At 42.3% G+C, this 20,521-nt stretch overlaps 1 protein-coding gene across 2 annotated transcripts; it reads right to left on the reverse strand.

Annotated features, from left to right (window-relative positions):
• Window positions 1–370: 370 nt before the first annotated feature.
• On the reverse strand, window positions 371–19,855 carry ZBTB43 (zinc finger and BTB domain containing 43). 2 transcript variants are annotated; one of them, XM_045196899.3, is made up of 3 exons: window positions 19,705–19,850; window positions 15,816–15,914; window positions 371–5,933 (listed from the first exon to the last, which is right to left on the reverse strand). In XM_045196899.3, the coding sequence occupies exon 3, from the start codon at window positions 5,908–5,910 to the stop codon at window positions 4,507–4,509; it is 1,404 nt and encodes a 467-aa protein (XP_045052834.1). In that variant the 5' UTR covers window positions 5,911–5,933; window positions 15,816–15,914; window positions 19,705–19,850; the 3' UTR covers window positions 371–4,506. The 2 variants fall into 2 exon arrangements, with proteins under 2 accessions (XP_045052834.1, XP_024418101.1); XM_024562333.3 differs by lacking the exon at window positions 15,816–15,914 and having other exon boundaries at window positions 19,705–19,855.
• Window positions 19,856–20,521: the final 666 nt, after the last annotated feature.

A 20,521-nucleotide genomic window follows, 5' to 3' on the forward strand; every position in this document is an offset into this window, starting at 1 on the left:
TGGGCAAGGCTACTAACTCCTGTGGGGTCACCGAGGCCTGGCTAAACAGGGAGTGGAGCCCATCCTCAGCTTGAAACAACAAGGGGAGGGAGGGGTTACCAAACCCTGAAGCTGCCTGGCAGGAGCTGTCACCCTTGGCAGAGGAGCCCAGCCACCGTCCACACACACCTGGCAGGATGGAGCCAGGGGAGTGACTCCCCAACTTCCCTCCTCTCCTACGCCAAGCTCCTTCCAGCGCATCCAGTAGGCCCTGACTGAGGCCGGACTCCAGAACGAAGTAGCACAGGGAGGGAGGGGACCTAAAGGAGCAAACAGGGACTGTGCCGCACCCTGCAACACTAGAGGGGGCTGGTGGGGGTTCAAAATGAGATGACTGTCATAAGTGCCTGGCGTGGCAAATGGGCACTCACTATCTATTTGATCCAGCTGTCTATTTGGCATTTACTATCAAAAGGCCACAATATAACGTTTATTCTCAGGTGGCAAAGCCAGAACGAAAACAAAGACATGTTTCATTTACCCAGAGTGAAAAAACTTTTACAAAGTTGACAGATAACATTTATTAAAACATGTCATACAAAAGGGCATGGTCTCTTCTATAAGAAGAAAATATTAAACAGTAACATTCAATTAAGTAAAACCATGCTGTACACTGAAGACAGCAATATATAAAGACAAAACTATTCAACTTTTGCAACACAGGCATAACATTTCACAAAATCAATAAGATATGCACCTAGTGATAATCTGTTTATCATCAAATGGTTTTGTGATCTAAGAGTCACCTGACTTGCATAAATAAAGTAATTTTCTGGAAGAAACATTGGGAACCTCATAAAAGGAAAGAAGGCAGCAGCAACTGACTTTGTGACACAGGCTTCAAGCAAAACTAAAAAAAAAAGTCACATTTGCAAAATGTGTTCCAGCATCTTCCCATAGAGTACTATCAGTAGAGATCTAAAATAAGAGACATGTACCTTTAAATATATTAAGTAGCAAAGAAAAAACTCAAACAAACCCTGGTTTCACTGAACAAAGTTAGTCACCCATGAAAGCAACCTAAATCACAAAATTAAGTGTGGCACAGATAGGGGTTGGGAAGGGGGGAGGGTAATATGTTGCTTGGTTTCCAGCATTCCTAAATTATCAGAGACCTTTAAAAAGCCAACGCCTGGATTTGGTGTGATGGAGTCCTCGCCAGCCTCAGTGACCAGAGGACCGTAGCAAATCCCCATCCCCCCCACCCCCCGGGGGGGGGGGAGCACAGCTCTGCTGCTTCTCCTCTGCCTCAACTCCACTTCCGCAGCAGCTTGGGGAGGTGTGTGCCTCTGCAAGAAGGAGCTGCTGAGGTTCAGCAGCTTTTGCAAACAGTCAGAAGTCAGCTTAGGGTCAGCTTAGTTCAGCAAAAGCCCACTAGAACGGAGGAGACCCTTCAGGCAGACTCTTTGAAAGCTGTGGCCAAAAGAAGAGACTGGAGGAAGGTGAGATCTAGAAGTAAGAATCAACAGGCCGGGGCCAGGAGCACCTGAGGGTACCCTCAACACTTGAGGAAAGGCTGTCGCGGTCCTTCCTCAGACAGTGATATCTACTTTACCAAGTGGATTACATAATGTCCGTATCTAAAATTAAAGGCATTGTATAAGTTCTAATATTAAACAACATTGGTGGTGCCGTGAAGCCCTTTCCCACTGGGATTAGAGAAAAACCACAGTTAAGACTCAGGCCACTGACAGGATCCCTGAAAGACTGTTTGAAAAGTGTCACCCACAACCGTCCAAACTTTGGAAGGATAAAGATTTTCTAAAGCTGTATAGAGGCTAAGGAGACCGACTATCCACCCCAGGGTAGGCAGGAAAAAAAGGTAGTAATACAGTATAATCTCCTACTCTTAACAAACAGAGTTTATAAAAATTCACTTTCAATATCCAAACTAAGGCAACCCCCTTCCCCACGTCTCCGACTGTGGCCGCAGTTCAGATGCCCAACCATCTCACAAGGTCTGGCTGACCCAATTAACAACGCTGATTTCCATGGAAACCCCAACTATCATAAAAAAACTTATAACTGCAGATGTGAGAACCTTGGACTTTAAATTCTACATTTAGTAGCTGATGTGCATGTGCGGATTTCCACAAAAGATACACCTGTCTTCACTGCAGATGAAGTACGTTCCAGCACAACTGACTGCTTCCAAACCCCCCCCCTCCAAGGGCTGCCCTGACTCGGGGCTGAGCAAGGGCGCTGCGTCATAACAAGCGTGCTGGCTATTTCAGCATCACTGAAGGACCAAAATTTTTCTCGAGTATTTTAATTTTACCTCTGGGACCCTTCTCAAATGTCCCAGTGCTCGTTTGAATATGATCTTTAATGGGAAACAGGATGGCACACCTTCCAAACAGGCAGAGAATGGTTTGCTAATCCATGGAAGAGGGTAATCAGTTTTTGGCAGAACAAAATGGCTTCACTGCCTTAGAACTGAAATTAGGAGTAATAAAAAGTTTCTCCTCACACATAATGGCTAGGATCATATCTAAAACCCACTGGCTTCTAATATGAGAAAAAGAAAAGGAGCCAGTGAGCTTGATTGTACAGCCACTCCGTCCGGTACACGGAGAAAGGACTGTCAATGGGTAAAGTTTCGACACCAAGAGAAGAGGCTATTAATGTGGCAAACAACCAAGAGGTAATATCTAGTTTCTAAGTTAAAAAGTCAATATATATATATATATATTTATAATAAAGTTTTAAATACAAAGTGCTTTTTATATATCGAGAATGATACAGTGTTAATGAGTAGATCCCTGTTTTGTCACCTTGATTACAAGAGTTAACTGGGAAATAAGTCATCTCCCCTTTCCAGACAACATTCAATGAGTAAACACCTGGTGTAGGAGCTTAAGGACCAGAGGCTATTGCCAGCAATTACATTAGAGAAAAACCAAACTTTTGAAACAAAATTTCGTCCCAAATCCGAGAAAAGTTATTTTTATTTTCAGGAAAAAAAGTTTCCACTTGGAAGTAATAGACCAGAAAGTTACGGGAAAGATGACACAGAGTAGCACCCTGTCCTGCGCCAGTGATAGTTCCAGGTACATCACACAGCTTAAAAGCATCCTGAACAGACGGATGTTTCTTTCATCCTGAAACATCTGACTGGTCGGCAGAAGAGGTCTCAGAATAGCTGCTTATCTTATTGTTTTTGGTAGGTATAGCTATGTGGACTTGTAAATTTATGCAGCTTTATCTGTGATTTGGGAGCATGAATCTGTAGACTACTTTCTAAAATTAGGACTCTTCCTTTCCCTCCTTTTAAAACACATTCCAGAGCTCCTAAAAGAACTGGCAGTATTAGCTCAGTGTGCCCCTCTAAGAGAATAAATATCTCCCCTACCAAAGTATTTCCAAGACTCCTCTTTTCTCGTGCAGCCTCTCCCCCTCCATTATAACCCGCCACTCAAAATTCTCTGTTCGGCAACTCTTCACTCTGACGGCTGGGGTGTCACCGTAGCACTCTGTTAACTCCTGAAGTTCACAGGTTATTCTTAGGCGTGACTTTTGGCTCCTTCCCACTAACTGTGGTCACTGACTGACCTCTTTGGGAAGCACCATAATCTAAGATAGAGCAAAATGGCTACAGCAGCCAATGGTACCGTGGTCAGTCACAGCAGGCTAGACATCTACTAGCCACAGAGCAGATCCCACTGTGTGGATGCTACAGACAAACAAAAAGGATTTGGGACAGCAAACCGATTAGAAATACCCATCTCGGGCACACGAGAGAATCACAATTAGATCGACTTCAAACTAAGTGTTAGTACTAAAACACAGAACTTGGCCTTATCAAGAGTCTGAAACACGCCGCGACAGTGGCATCTTACAAAAATTGAAGCATGTGCCGTAAGTTGTTTCATACTTAGCCTGTCACCCCTTAACATCTCCATAGTTTTAGTTGAAATACTCTTTTAGAAAGAATAGAACCAGACGAGAGCTGTTAATCAGTTTTGCATCCTAGGAATCACATTATTTGTAGCTTTTACATAAGTAGCATGTCATTCAGTAAAGCAGCTACCAAAACAAATCCACATTACCTAAGTATCTATAGTAAGAGCAAAATAAAATTCTAACATGACCTTGTAATAATGAGTGATCAAAAACTGCTTCCACCTGAAGTGGAACTGGTGGGCTGGCCAGAGTCCAGTTCCAAGTGCAGGTATCTGTATCACCAAGTCCACCTGCCTCATCACAACAGGCCTAAAGGTGTACCTGGCCAGCTGGGAGGTGGCTTAACTTACCCCCATTACCTACTCCAGGCCTGAGCTGGAACATACAAATCTGAGGAATTAGATTTTTTAATTGGCCTACTTAGAACTGGTCTTTCAGAAATATCTCCCTTTTTTTTTTTAAGCTTCTCTCATAATAGCAAGTAGCACACATCATCTGTGCCCAGATTTGCATAATTACCATCGTTTATTTTTGTGCCTGCCACTCAAGGGCCAGATACTATTTTTAGTTAGCCTCAGTCGTATTCTGTTCAGCCTTTGCAGCTTCATAAGACTTGGTACAAGAAGTCACATGCCTGTGGAAACTGTCCCTCCACATAAATCTCTTTGCACAGATATTACACTCATATGGCTTGATGCCTGTGTGAATTTTCATGTGGCCCACGAGATGATGCTTCATTTTGAATTTCTTACCACAGACACCACAGCCATACGGCCGAAGACCGAGGTGCATGCTCATGTGTCGATCTCTCTGACTCTTGTGAGTGAAACTTTTCCCACACTGACAAGGATACAGCTTGTCCGTGGCTGAGAATCCTAAGTGGGACGCTTCTTCTTTAATCCCTGTTACCATTTCAATATTCTCACTGTAGCCTGCTGCTAGGGCAGCCTCCTGTCTGTGCCCAACTAGATTTCCCTCCGACCTCTCTCCAGAGAACTCTTCCATGGAAGAGCCATAGAAATCCACCTGCTCGTCATAATTGCTTTCGTCAGCCTGTTCATCAAACTCTGCTTCCACTTTTTTTTCCACGATGTGGAAGTCTTCCTCCACTCCTGAAGGCTGGACCGAGTGCTCCGTCTGCATGGTATTGATGGACTCAGTGACCTGGTGCTCGTCATAGGGCGCGTGCACGTCCATGCCCTCGCAGGCCTGTTCAAAGCGCTCGGGCTTCACGTGGATCCAGCGTTTGTGCGCCATTATGCTGGGCTTGCTGTACAGAGGCCGGGTGTAGTGGAACTCGGCACTGTCGCTGGCCCCCTCCTCTCCGTCCTGGCTTGCCATTTCGGTGCTCAGCCGGTCATGCTCTGTGGACGAGTTGCTGGGAAGGTATTCATGCTCAGTGAGCTGAGATGACAGCTCGTCTTTGGTGCTCTCCTCTTCATTCTCTCCATCCCTCAGTTCTTGGGATTTGGGGAAGTCGGTGTGGTTCCCAGAGCCCAACTCAAAACTCTCTACCAGGCCATTGTAACTACTGCTGCTTGGAGACTGGTGGTCACTGCTGTGATTTAGCTTTTGACAAAGGACTGTAGGGTTTCCTTCTAAAACCTCTGTGCATTTGTCTACCACGTGCCACATCTGGAGGAAGCTCGCTGCTGTTAAGTAACTAACAATTTCCGGAGCGGGCATTACAAGACGTCCCGTATAACTAGACAGGAGAATGTTCTCAAACACTCTTGGGTTCATCACATCAGGCAAAACAATCCTCCTGCTGTTTTTCAGGAGCACCTGGTCACAAAAGTAGGGCGAACTGGCAGCAAGAACAGCTTTGTGTGCCCGGAAAATGTGGCCTTGCACAACAATGGAGACATCACATAATTGTCCTTGCTGGCGCTGCTGGTTCAGTTTCTGCAAAATGGTGCTGGAAAAATCAGGAAATTCTACTCGAAAAGAGTTTGTTCCAGGCTCCATTTCATCACAAATCTTGTTCAGTGCTACAAAAGAAAGAAAAATTAGTACTAATTCCAGCCCAAAGAGCAACTTACTGATCACTAAGATAACTAAGGCAGGTTCCATAGTTCCATGTCCCCTGGCCTGTGGACACTGGCGGGTGGAGCCTTCATTCCCCAGAGCGAGGCTTGCAGGTATGAAGTGTGCCAACGGCAGGAACCACCCACCACTCTTCATGGCATTAACTCTTGATTTGGGAGTGAGAGAATACAACCCACAGAGATTAGATTTGCAACCTATACAAATCCTGCAAATAAAACAAACTATTTTTAGTCAAAACAAACATGATATGTATCAAAATGACAGAATTTTTAAGAGGCTTCAGATTCAACCCAAATTTCCAAGTCGGAGTGAGGATGGAATTGTGGGCAGAAGGAAGAGCACATGCAAAGGCTCCGAGGCGGGAATGAACTCTGCAACTGCACGGCACCGAAAGGAGACCACCAGGCTCGAATCCAGTGAGGGAGCAAGGGGCGAGGGGGCTGCCGTGGCCAGGCCAGAAGAACCGAGCCTATGCTCCCGCAGCGCCACAAGGTAAGCAGGCTAAGGCCCTCAACAGTGTGAGTTTCTCCAGCTGCTGCCAGAATCTGGGCCCTTTGGGGGCTCTCCGATCCTCGGAAACAAATGAAATGGCAAGGCAAGGTGTTCCTCTCACCTGCTGGCCTTCAAATTGTTAAAACAGTTATAGACCAAAGATAAAATTACAGCAAACAATAAGAGATTACCTGCAATGTTACTGTAAATATATTTTGTGGTAAGTCAGGCATTAGAGACAATTTCTAACAGCAACGAACAAGATGAACTTTGATGGAGGTCCTGTGCATGCCCGATCATTCCATGGTAAATGAAAACAAACCAGAAAGCCCAGAAGACTTATCAGTGCTATTTGTCATCTAGCCCTTATCTATATCTAAATATTGCTAAATACCAGGTATGAGATAAACGCACACGATAAAAAGAACCAGACAACCCAAACAAAGATTACGAGTCCTCTCTGAGAGACAGGGAGAGACGCCAAGGGAAGAGACTAATGTTTCTTGAATAATTACTATACACCAGAGACTGTTCATCTTTTTTCGCTTCATCTTTACAAGGACTCTGCACATATAGGGACTGATATTCTCAAGTTCAGTAATTTTAAGCAATTCTGCCGAAGTTAAAATAAAAGCTAGTTTTGATTAAGATAGGACTTGAATCTAGGTTTCTATGACTGCAAAGCCTATGCTGTTTTTCCTGTTTCATCAGTCTGCCTCCTCTAAGAAGATGCCAAAAGACGAAATTAGTTATTAATAATTTTAAGAGGTAAAACAGTGGTTTTAGAATGATTAGTTTATGGTATATATCTCAGAAAATATTTTATCACAATTTAAAACAAAAACAGACTGGGGAACAACTATTTAGATATTTGCATTTTCAAAAAGGAAAGAAAAGTATATAAATGTATAGACTAGAGGTATGTACATTTTAAGAACTACATCTGGGTAAACAGATTCTCTGCTAGATCTCTGCATTGCAGAATTTTGTTTTTAGCTATTTGAAAAAAAGGAGAGGGTCTAATACAAACATGTAAAAAAAGTACAGAAAGCTGTAAAAAAAATCTCCCCACCATTTAGTCCTAGTCACCCTCATCTTTGTGCATATATCAGAATAAATCATGTATGTCCTTTAAAAATCCCTACCCAAATGGGTTCATTAACTACGATTTATTCTGTACTTAGCTTTTGTCACTTAATGTATCTGGCAGAGATCTTCCAATATGCTACAGACTGAATGCTTCTCCCAAAATTCATGTTGAAACCTAGCCCCCCAGTGGGATGGCACTGGAGGTGGGGCCTTTGGGAGGTTTTGAGGTCATGAGGGCAGAGTTCTCATGAATGGGATTAGTACCCTCATAAAAGAGACACCACAGAATTCCTCGAGAGGACAGGGAATTCTATCTATGAACCCGGAAGTGGTGCCCTCATCAGACACTCATTCTTCTGGCCCCTTGACCTTGGACTTCCCAGACTCCAGAACTCTGTGGAATAAAATAGCTGTTTATAAGCCACCCAGTCTGTGATATTTTGTTACAGTATCACAAATGGACTAAGACACCAAATTAGCACAAAAAGAGCTAACTCATTCTGTTCAAATGGCTATATAGTTTCCTGTCATATGGATATATCACAATTTAAGCAGTTCTCTTCTTACAGAATTTTAATTGTCCAAGTTTTTGAAATTATGGGCAATGTTACAATGGACATCTGTGTAAATATCTATAGATTAATCTCTACCAGTGGAACTGCTGGGTCAAGGGGCTATGCATCAGACATTCTGATATATATTACCAAAGTACTTTCCAGCAAGGCTGCAGTGAGTCATACTACTACCAACAGGAACGACAGTGTCTACTCCTGCACACTCTTACCAACACTGGATGTTATCAAATAAGAAAATAAAAGTTTGCAACCCACCAAAGTGAATAATTCATGTTGCACTGTTGTTTTGGCCAACATTTCTGTTTTGCCTTTTTTTTTTTTTATTCTCACCCAAGGACATTTTCTCATTGCTTTTAGATAGAGAGGAAAGGAGAAATATCAATGCAAGAGAGAAGCATCAGTTGGTTGCCTCCAGTACGTGCCCAGACTGGGAATCGAACCTTTCAGCCACGGGACAATGCTCCAACCAACTGAGCCACACTGGCCAGGGCTGACCAACATTTCTTTAATTATGAGTAAGGTACTCTTTACTCATGTTTACAGGGTATTTGTTTTTCCTACAAATTATCAGTCATATCCTTTGCTCAAATTAATTGGGCAATTCATCTCATTGATTTGTACTTTTTTGTAAATTCAGGAAATTAGTTTGGAACTTTACTAAACTAGCCCATCTTTCATGGCTTCAGGGCTTTGTGTCAGATACAGAAAAGCATTCCCAACTCCAAGGCTTATTTTTTAAAAAGTAAAAAGAATCATTTAGGGTTTTTTCCTGGTACACTTTTTAAAAAAGCACTTAAACCTTTAATATACAAAGAGTTTACTTTGGCATAAAGAGTAAGACTGAAATCCAGCCCTTCCCCTCCAAATGGCTAGCCTACTTTTTCAACACTATTATTGAATATCTGTCTTTTCTTCAAGATTTCAAGTATGTGCTGTAGAATTTTAAATGGCTGAGAAGAGACTTTTAAAAACAGTTCTACAAAAATAAACGCCATAATTCATGTTATAGAAAATGGTGGAGTAGGAAGCTCTGGAGGTCAGTCGCTCCACAAAAAGTAGTAAGTTGTTAAAATGATCAGCATCAACTATTTTGGAACTCTGAAATCTGATCGGACACGTAGAGCAACCAGGGCAATCCTTGATGAAGGAAGGGAGAGGCTACTGAACCTTGCTAAGAAAGCAGCGTACCCAAACCAGCTGCAGCCCCATTCCTCCGCCCTGCTGCAGCCTGAGGGGCACTGCCAGGGTGAACAATAAGGACCACATCCTCTACAAATTGGGGGCTTTTGCATCCTGCCCATTCTGGCAGACCCACACAGCATTGTTTGTCCCCTTAGGTTGCTTGCAGTGGCTTCCCCAGAAGCACCTATCATAACATTTAAAAAAAACCAAACACACTTTCCCCACCTTTTCTCTGGGTCAAAGCATTTAACGAAATCTTTGTCAAGTCACAGGCTGATTACACAGATAAAGCAACAGCTACATCAGTGACTACATGCAAAAAGAAATACCAGACTTTGAAAAATAGTTTGGAAAAATCACCATGCAAACAGGCAACTGAGCCCTCAACAAAGAAAAAAGGAAATCTCCTAGGAGGGGAAAAATCTTATTTCAAGAGTCACCACATTAGAATACTCAAAATGTTCTAGTTCTCAACTAAAATTATGAAGTATACAAAGAAAAAGGAAAATAATGGTGCATTCACAGGAAAAAAAGAATTAGAAACTATCCCTGAGGAATTCTAGACCCTGGGATCACTAGTCAAAGATGTTACGCCAACCATCTTATATATGTTCAAATCACTAACCAAAAAGCAAAACAAAACAAAACAAAAGCGCATGTGACAAAGAACTAAAGGAAATCAGGAGCACAATGTCAATGAAGAGTTAGAAATCACAAAAAGGAACCAAATAGACATTCTGGAGCTGAAAAGTATAACAGATATGTCATGGGCAGTATAGTATCCCCCCCTTCATATGTTGAAGCCCTATAATCCCCAGTTCCCCAGAATGTGACTATATCGGGACACAGGACTTTAAAAAGTAATTAAGTTAAAGTAGGGCCATTGTGGTGGGCCCCAATCCAAGCTGACTGGCCTCTTTGTAAGAAATGAAACTTGGACGCACAGAGAGACCACAGGGGTGAGTGCAATGTGAACACAGTGAAAAGTGGCCATCTGCAAGCTGAGGACAAGTGCTCAGGAGAAACCAACTCTTCCGACAGCACAATCTCTGGTTCCTAGCCTCTAGGACTGTGAAAAAAAATTCTGTTATTTAAGTCCCCTAGTCTATGATGGTTTGCTATGGTAGACCTAGGAAACAAATACAAATTGAAATTAAAAATTCACAAAAGGAGTTCAACAGCAGGTATAAGCAGGTTGACGTAAAAAAAAAAAAATCAGAAAATTCAAAGATAAAGCAAGTAACATTATCCAGCCTGAGGAGTAGAAAGAAGAATGAAGAAAAAGGAACACAGTTTGTGATTTCTGTGGGATACCATCAAATATACCAACACCAACATACATACCATGGGAGTCTCAGAAGAAGAAAGGGCAGAAAAAGTATTAAAAGAAACAATGATGGAAAACTTCCCAAGTTTGATAAAAGACACATCTACACGTCCGAAGAGCTCAACAAACTCCAAGCGAGATAAAGTTAAAGCGATCCACATGAGAAACATTGAAAGTCAAATAAATAGTAGAAAGCCAAGGATAAGGGATAATCTTGAAAGCACAAGAAGGTACTCACTGCATAAAAGGACTTCTCAATAAGATTAACAGCTAATTTCTCATCAGAAACCATGGAGGCCAGAAGGCAGTGGTATGACAAACTTAAAAATGCTAGAGGAAAAAATCTGTCAACCAGTAATTCTATATCTGGCAAAACTATCCTTTCAAGAATGAAGGAGAAATTAAGACATTTCCAGATAAGCAAAAGTGAAGGGCGTTGTTACCAACAGACCTCCTTGACCTCCTCTATAAGAAATGATGAAGGAAAGGTCCTTCTAGATGAGATAAAATAACACTAGACAATAATTCAAAACCATATAAAGAAATAAAGACAACTGAAAAAGGTAACGACATCAGCAAATATAGAAACCGATATACTTTTTATTTATAACTTTTTTCTTTATGATTTAAAAGGCAAATGAATAAAACAATAATTATAAATCTATGTTACTAGGCACACAATGTACTAAGATATAATCTGTGACAATAACAATATGAAGGGGGAGGGAGGAAGATGTACAGGAGCAGAGTGTTTGCATACTATTAAAACAAAGTTTGAATTAGTCAAACTAGGTTGTTGCAAGTTTAAGATGTTGATTGTAGCCCTGGCTGGTGTGGCTCAGTGGATTGAGTGCCGACCTGTGAACTGAAGGGTCACTGGTTCAATTCCCAGTCAGGGCACATGCCTGGGTTGCAGGCCAGGTCCCCAGTGAGGGGCGCGCAAGAGGCAACCACACACTAATGTTTCGCTCCCTCTCTTTCTCTTTCCCTTCCCCTCTGTCTAAAAATAAATAAAATCTTAAAAAAAAAAGATGTTGATTATAAACCTCAAGGTATCTAGTAGGAAAATAACTAACAATATATACAAAAAGAATGGAATCAAAATGCAATACAAAAAATAAAATAAGTATTTTTAAAAGGCAGTCATGGAGGAACTAAGGAACAAAAAACATACAAGATATACTCAAAACAAATAGCTAAATGGTAGAAGGAAATCCTTCTTCCAATTAAAAGGCAGAGATTGGCAGAATGGATTAAAAAACATTTTTTATATGTTGTCTCTAAGAGATTGACCTCAGATATAAAGGCATAAAGAGGTTGAAAGTAAAATGATGGAGAAATATCCCATGCAAAGAGCTACCAAAGAGAACTGGAGTGGCTCTTCGGGGGTGTGCAAATGTAGGCTCACAGCTGCGAGTGCAGAAACACAGAGTTTGCTCTTGTATTATTTATCAGCTACTGTACTATTTTCCATACCAACAACTGTAAACCTACGTTTGTCCACTCCTGTATTATCATCAGACAAAACAGATTTTAAGTTACAAAGGTTACAAGAATGAAGAAGGATTGATATACTCATTACACACTGATAAAAGGTTCAATCTATTAAGAAGATAAAACAATTATAAACACATACATACCCCTAACAAGAGAAGTACAATGAAGCAAAAATGGACAGAAATGAAGACAGAAACAGACAGATCTACAATAACAGGTGGAGACTTCAACACCTTGCCTTCAGTAATGGATAGAAAAACCAGACAGAAGATCTATAAATAAACAGAGGTATTGAGCAATATTATAAATCAATTATACCTACAAGACACACATACAGAACACAAACAAAAAGGAATGAAGTTCTGATACATGCTACAACATGGATGAACACTGAAAATACGATGCTAAAAACCATGCTAAACATTAACTTAAGTAAGCCAGACACGGAAGTGCAAATGTTGCATTATTCCACTTCGTGAAATATCTAGAATAGGCGAGCTCACCCAGCAGAAAGCAGAGTAGAGGTTACCAGGAGCGCAGGAGAGTTACTGCTTCGCGGGCAGTTTCCGTTTGGAGTGAGGAAGAATTTTGGAAATGGAAAGTGGTGCCGGTGGCACAAGTGGAACTAACACCACTGAAGTGTGCACTTGAAAATGCTTCAAATGGCAAACTGAATGATACATATGTTTTTTACCACACATTTAAAAAACTGGGCAACAAGTCATATAACAATATTTTTAACCTTGTCAACTGCAATTTAATAAGTACCTGATCTCTGCCCATAATTTTGGGTGAGTGTGACATGTCTACATACTTCCTGATCTTAGTGACATGCAAAGCCTGAACTTCTGAAGGTTTTTCTGCTATATAAGTAATATTTTCAAAGTTATAGGTGGTTGTGATCTATATTAACAGTATAGTTGCCGTTTCAATCGTTGAAAAGACTTTAGCTCACTAACAACATAAAATACTACATGCAAGGTACGGTGAGGGATTTCTAAGATGGTGAAGGCATCTCTCTTTCATGAAAGAGTCTAAAATCTGGTAGGGGACATAAAAACACACATACAACCCTGTTATTCAAGGTAAAGCCTGATTTAAAAAAAAAAAAGCACCGCAGGAGAATTACAAACTCTGGGGGAACTCAGGGGAGGGAACCCAGCGTACCTTGTACTACAGTTATGTACCTTGTCACTATAAATGTTGGTATCACCAGGTTAGGGGAAGGCTTGAGGGCAGCCTACAATTCTTCCCTTTTACACATCCTAACCAAAATAACCTAAGAAATATAGAAACACTGGTCTGAGTCCTAGAAACTAGGGATCCAAGACATCTACATGCCACAAAGTCTCATTAAGCATACAGTAAGGATGGGGCCAGACTGCAGGGAGACACTGCCCCTGCGACCCACCGGCTACACCAGGCAATCCTGGTACAGCAGCAGCAGCTGCAGCTGTGGCGGAGGACCACCAGTAACTGCTCATTTGGAAGGTATGTAAGTGAGAAGTGAGGGTGGACCTTGGGACAAGTCCCAAGACTGGCAACATTCAGCGGTGGCTGTACTGGGATACCAAAGGTTGCCCAAGCAGAGATTTCTTAAAATAAAAAAAATAAAAAAAAAAAAAAAAAGACTTGGTATGAGAGGATGGGGCTCAGTTGTGGCCATCCAAAACTGAGGGAAGGAGGGAAAGGCAGCCCATCATCTGCCAGTTGGGCCAAAGAGACTAAGGCAGCCCTGGAATCACTGCTTCACCAACACAGAAGAACATGCAGAGAGCTCAAGCTCTCCCGAGAGTCCCTGAGACCCAGCCCCTGGCCCTAGCCGTCCCACTTAAGCTAAGCCCTGGTGTCAATGGGGTTCAGGCTGTCCATCTGCGAAAGAGCTAAGTGTTGATTCTGACAGCGCCCAGGTACGTGGTGAAGGACCAAAACCAATCCACTCTAAAGGGAGAAAATGTCAGAGCTCAGCAGAACTTTTCCCTCTTAAAAAAATAAATAAAATCAACATGGTTTTATTCTTTTAAGTAAATGGGGTCTGTAAATAAATTCTACAAACACAAAAAAGAAAATAGCAAGGGATAAACAAAGAGTACAGTTTAGATAGCATGTTTAAACTGTAGTTTTCCGCCAACTTGTGAAAACATGGTCTCTATGAATGAAGTACAAAGATAAGACAAAAACAGCAGAATGATATAAAAAAGAACTGACTGAATAAAAGAAAAGATATAAGGAAACTAATAGAGCAGAAATTTAAACAAGCAATACGAATTTCGGCTACAGAGGATGGAATCAGCGATGTGGAAGGCTCTTTGGGGAACTTCTATCAGAATTCAGGAGGAGGATAAAAATATGAAAACAGCAGGAGAGAAGATAACAGAACAGGAAAATAGAGACTAGAGATCAAAATTACCACAACATATGGCTAACTAGTGTCCTTGAGAGAAAGAACAAAATGACTGGAGTAGAAGGAATAATCGAATAAAGTATTTAGTAGAAGAGAACTTCCCTGAGTGGAAAACCTTAAGTACTCAGAAAAGTCCCGCAGGGGGACAAATTAGCCCCAGGCAAAATGCAGTTCTCGTCTCACTAAACAAAGCTTAAAAACAAGCCTCAAAAGGGCCAAACTATTTTCCCAACTTGTCATCCAGCACCCAGCGGGAGAATATTTACATCACAGAAAACTATCCAGAACCCAACAAGGCAAAAGTCATGTCTGGCCTCCATTAAAAAAATCACCATCATGCAAAATAAACAAGCAAACAAACAGGAAGATGTTACCATAATGAGAGAGAAAAAAATCGATCAAGAGAAACAGATCTAGAATGACAGATTTATACAATTAGTGGATCATATGTCCGAGAAAACTTAAGCATATCAGGTAGATGGGGGATAAAAGACCTCAGCTGAAATTCCACAGCTTAAAACACAACGAACACTGGAAGGGAGTAACGACAGAATTAACAGTGTAGGAGAAGAGAGGAGTGAACTTGAAAGCATAGCAACAGAAACATCTTAAAATAAAACGCAGAGAGGAAAAAAAGAGAAGGCGGAAAAGAGCACCAGTGAGCTGCGGGACGTTGAGGTGCCTAACTGGAGCTCCTGGAGGAGGGCGCAGGGGCTGAAACGTACTGTCATTTGCATGCTTACTATAGAGAGCGCATTTTAACACAGCAAGTATTACTTTAGTAAACCTAACGACTGGGACGGACGTACAAAAATACCAACACACCACGCCCACCAAAATTTTTAGTCAAATGCTTTATGGTTTACAAAGCAGACTGCATAAACTCAGGTCTCACGACACCGCTGTATCATCACACTCATTTTAAGGAGGAGTAAACTGAAGCTCAGGAAGGTTAAAAGTCCTGCCCAAGGTCACTTATCTAGGAAGTGGTATGTCAGGGTTCAAGCAGAAGTACAACTCCAAACCTAGTCTTTTCCTAAGTTAAAAAAAAAGTCACTGAGTAGAAACATTTCTCTAAAGTTAAATGCTCAGTCAGTACAACGTATGGCAGCGATTGGCCTTCTAGTACCTCCTCAGAAGTAAAAGAAACTTCTGGCCTAAGGCAATTAAATGCAACCACATTATTATTTTTACTGAAAAAGAAACCATTGTAGTAAATCATTTTTAAAGTTGTATTTTTAGCAAGTTTATAACTTACCTAATGCAAAGTTGTATTGGTCATCAAAAAGCAGTATGAATGAATGAGAAAAAGGCACCCATTTCTCAGTTTTGCTTCCAATAAAAATCACATTGACTTCTGAAAGGAAAAATCATGTGGAAAATGTAAACGAGGTGCTGGTGCTATTCACTGTGTTCGCATGTCTTGCCAGTAAATACTACACATGTAGGTGAGCAGCAGAAGCAAACTGATCCGGGTTGGTATTTTTGGTTATATTGTCTATTCTGCACCTTCTTGGCTTCTGCCTTTGCTGTTTTTAAATAAATGTTTAATTTTGGAATAATTTTAGCTTTACAGAAAGGTTGTAAAGAATGCTGAGAGTTCTCATTCAATTTCCTTTAGTGTTAACATCTTACATCACCACAACACATTTGTCAAACACAGAAAACCCACACTGCTCAATGCCTGTGTGATTCTGCGGAATTAAACCACCCTTTGGAAAATGTTTTGGTTTCCAGATGATGATCAGTCAGCACCCCTAAATTTTCTTAAATTGGAATACTTTAGAGAAAGAAAGAACTTAGTAAAACCTATTTTAGGATTTCTGAAAAACAAGCTACCTACTTTATACAGTTTGACTCCTATCTCCCTTAAATTTTAAGCCACAGCTGAATGTTTTAAAATTTCAGGACAAACATTCCATAGTGGTAAGCAGTTTGAGATTTTTTAAAAAAGGAGTAATGCAGCCTTATGTTTACTGCAGCGTTATTTACAATAGCCAAGATGTGAAACAACCCAGATGAGGTATGTGTACACAATGGGGTATTACTCAGAAATAAAAAAGAATGAAATCTTGCCATTGAGACAACATGGATGCGACTAGAGGGTATTATGTTGAGTGAAATAAGTCAGGCAAATACTATACGATTTCACTTATGTGTGGAATCTAAAAAAAAAAAAGAACAAACAAAACAGAAACAGTTTCACAGAAACAAAGAATGGACAGACAACTGCCGGGGGATGGTGGGGGAGGGGAGAATGAGGAGCAGGCGAAAGAGGTAAGGGGAATAAGATATACAAACTTCCAGTTAAAATAAATCAGCCATGAAGATGTCGTATACAGCACAGAGAATACAGTCAAAATAATGTAATAACTTTGTACGGTGACAGCTGGTCGCTAGACTTAGTAGGTGATCACATCATAGGGTCTATAAATGTCAAATCATTATGCTGAAAGTAATGTAATGTCAACTATACTTCAATGAAAGTATTTTTGTTAAAAGAAGGTATTGTTCTAGCCACTAACCCCCAGTTGATCAGTCATCCTGCCATTACATTTCAATGCGCCTTCTCATACTCATTAGCATTCAGGAGACGTAGCTCAAGTCAAGAAAGCAAAAGGCAGAAAGAAAGGAATCTGTTTCATGAAAATTATTAACCACATACCAAAAAAATAAAAAGAATGTTTTTTCTTCCATACATTACAAACAAGACAAAGCTCTCTCTACACTTATGATGGGTATAAATAAGGTAAAAAGAAACAGTTCATGCAAATGGTTGTCAAGTATATCATTTTCATTTCCAAACTTCTTCAATCAGGCTGTGATGGCCGGGTGGAAATGTAATAGTCGTCCCTGCTGGAGACAATGACAGAGCATTCCTGAGCGCCTCACCAAAGCGTCTGACGGCACAAAGGGCGGCACAGTGGAAAAGCACGGACGCAGCCCTGAACTTGAAAAGCATTCAGAAGAGAAGGAATGTTAACAACGAACACTTTCCCCATATTCCACTCATTTTTCTTTGTATATGTGCATTAGCATATCACTTCACATGTCTAAGTCAGTCTAAAAATGTTCCCAATAAAGTTTTTAAAAGCCTAAATTACAAGAAAGCACATGTCATAGTTTAATTACCAGTGTTTTCTCTTCCTTGGGAGGTACATATGATAATCGATGGTATCTAGGATTCAATACGGTAGTAATTCCGTTGCTACGTCTTATAAGAAAGTTTTGATAAACTACCTTACAGGCAAACTGGTATCTTAAGTAAGAGAGCAAAAAATAAAGGCCTCCCCCACCAGAATACACATAAGAAATAATGCATAATTTTGCATTATTATAATAAAAGAGCTATTTTTCCAACCCTATGAGTTTTCTTCATGTGAAAAGAAAAACGTTCCTCCAATTTCCTACTTTTGCAGCAGATTCCTGCTTGAATCCAAGGGATATGGAGGGAAGAGAGCCCTGGCGGGAACCTGCTCTAAGCAGAAAGCTTGAGGAAGATTCTAACTGAGTTCTTTTAACTCCTTTGGACCCTGGCTGTGAAGAGAGCAGGTGTCGATAAATGCAGTTCAACTAAGCACTGTTCCGAAAAGCTAGAGTGAATTTCTAAAATCACATTTTCAAAGAGCTTGTTAGTTCCAAGTGTCTCCAATGAGCAATTGTTCTGTATTGTAGTAAAACATACTTAACATAAAACTGACCATTTTAACCATTTTAAAGCGCACAATTTGTGGCATTTAGTACATTCACAACGTTGTACAACCATCACCACCATCCATGTGCAGAATGTATCATCCCAACTAAAACCCAGTATCTGATTAAACAGTAATTCTCCTCCATTCCCTCCTCCCCCAGCCCCTGGTAAACTATATTCTACTTTCTTTCTCCATGAAGTTGCCTAGTATTAGATATCTCATATAAGCAGACTCATACAGTATTTTTTTCTTATTTCTCCACTTTCGTGAAGCAAAGAATGAACCCCAAATTATTAGATTTCTCATAATTTAACTGTACACACTGACAATTTCAGAACTAAGCATACAGCTTTCCCAAAAATCCTGCTACTGTCCCTTGAGACTCAAGGGCAGAGGCTCTCAGACTGACCCTTCTTCCTTAGGCTGTAGACAGCCCTGGAGGCCATCCTGGGGTAAGTGGATAGCGCAAAGGGAAGTAGGGAACTGTGCAGGCCTGAAAAACCCTGGGTAAGAAAAGGCAAGGGTTCCTGAAGTTACTTGGGCTCTGAGATGGCTTCTGTCTGCCCGCTGAGAGCTCCTGAACCCTGACGCTTAGCTGGGGCAGACACCTGTTAGAGTTGAGGGCAGACGACAGTCCAGTCACTGAGAACGTCACCAGTGCAGGAGGCTTCAAGGGGTCATGAGTCACCACCTTCCATGGCTCAGAGGTCTGGGCAGGCCTGCCCGCCTCGCCCAAATTAACCCAGTTATGAGAGGCAAAAACAAGAGAGAAAAGACAGAAGTGGCAGAGTCGGAGAAACATGGGTGGCCGAAGAGCGGAACTTAGAGATAGGCCATGAATGAGAATAAGGGCTAGGAGGGGAACACTCGGTCCAGAGACACTAAAGCAAGGTTGAGACAGAAATAAAGAGAAGACTGAAACACTCAGAGATGGGCTCGAGAGAGACCCAAAGTAGTGACAAAGTTGACAGGGGCCGACTTGAGGCAAAAAGGACAGGTGACAACAGGTGACAGAGACAGCAACAGAGGTGAAACACGGAGGTAAACAGAAAGGTATCAGCTAAGTCCCGACGCAGCCTTTCTCCCGGCTTGGGCTCGAACCCAAGGCTGCCCAGCCGCGCCCACCTGGCGGTCGCAAAACGCCGGCGGACAGACCGGGGCTGGATCGCTAAGCGCTCTGGTCCGCCGAGGTCCGCCACCGCAGGGTGACCTTGGACGAGACGCCACCTCAGGGTCCTTGGTGTCGCGGTACGTGCGCCGGGATGGCTGGGGACCGCAGAGTAGGACCTGGCGCACGGGACCCTAGCCACCCGCGCACGGTTTAAGCATCCGGGTCGGCGGCAGAGGCCTGGCCGGGCCGGCAGCGCTCGCGCCCGGACCTTCAGGTAAGCCCTCAAATCCCTCTGGCTCCCCCCGACCCCCTCGCCGCCCGTCGTCTCCTCCCCGCCGTACCTGCCAAGGGCTGGCGCTCACATAGCCGGCCCGGGACACTTTCCGCTGCCGGAACCGGGCCTGTTCAAGCTGTCGCCTCCGCGACCGCCTCAGCCAGTGCCTCCCGCCCCCGGAAACGCTTCTCGGTGCCGCCCCCCGAAACTGACAGTGCTTCCGAGGGTGCGTCTGCGAGAGAAAGCGTTGCGCGCATGCGTGACTCACGTCGACGAGCACCGCGAGGTATCCAGCGCCTGCGCAGTATAGCCCGGAGCGGGTCCATCTGCTTAGGGACTTTGAGACCTGTCTTTGTAAACTTTGGCCGCACTCAGCCTGCCAAACAGAGATCGGGTCAAATCCGTTTCTGCCGGCACAGCACCTTCGGCACGTAAATGCTCAATTGGAGGATCAGTACCTCTGTGTGGCAGCTGCTGTGCTGGGTCCCCCAGGAAAAAACTCATTTTGTGCAGGTACTTGAGGAGATCCTTTGATCTCAGGGGAGGCGGACCTTCACCCCAGCTGGAGGGAATGACTCATTATTGTTCCAGAATATTTATGAGAATTTTACGTTCGTTGGCCGGGTGTTGGGTAGCTGAACAGGGCTTAGTCACGTGACCTGCCTCTGGCTCTTAATATTTATTGTAGAAGTCACTGAGTGAGGAAAAGTTTTGGTTTTTTGTTTTCGTTTTTCGTTTGTTTGTTTTCACAAATCCACTAGGACCTCTAGTTGAGTATACTCCTTTAGTGCTTTGCCACTTTTATTTTCTTCCTGTCTCCAAACAGACCTGAAAGTTAGAGTTTCAGTCACCCTCAAGTGCGTGTGACCTGACAAGGAAATGCT

Source organism: Desmodus rotundus, chromosome 1 (assembly GCF_022682495.2).
Source record: "Desmodus rotundus isolate HL8 chromosome 1, HLdesRot8A.1, whole genome shotgun sequence".
Taxonomy (NCBI): Eukaryota; Metazoa; Chordata; class Mammalia; order Chiroptera; family Phyllostomidae; genus Desmodus; species Desmodus rotundus.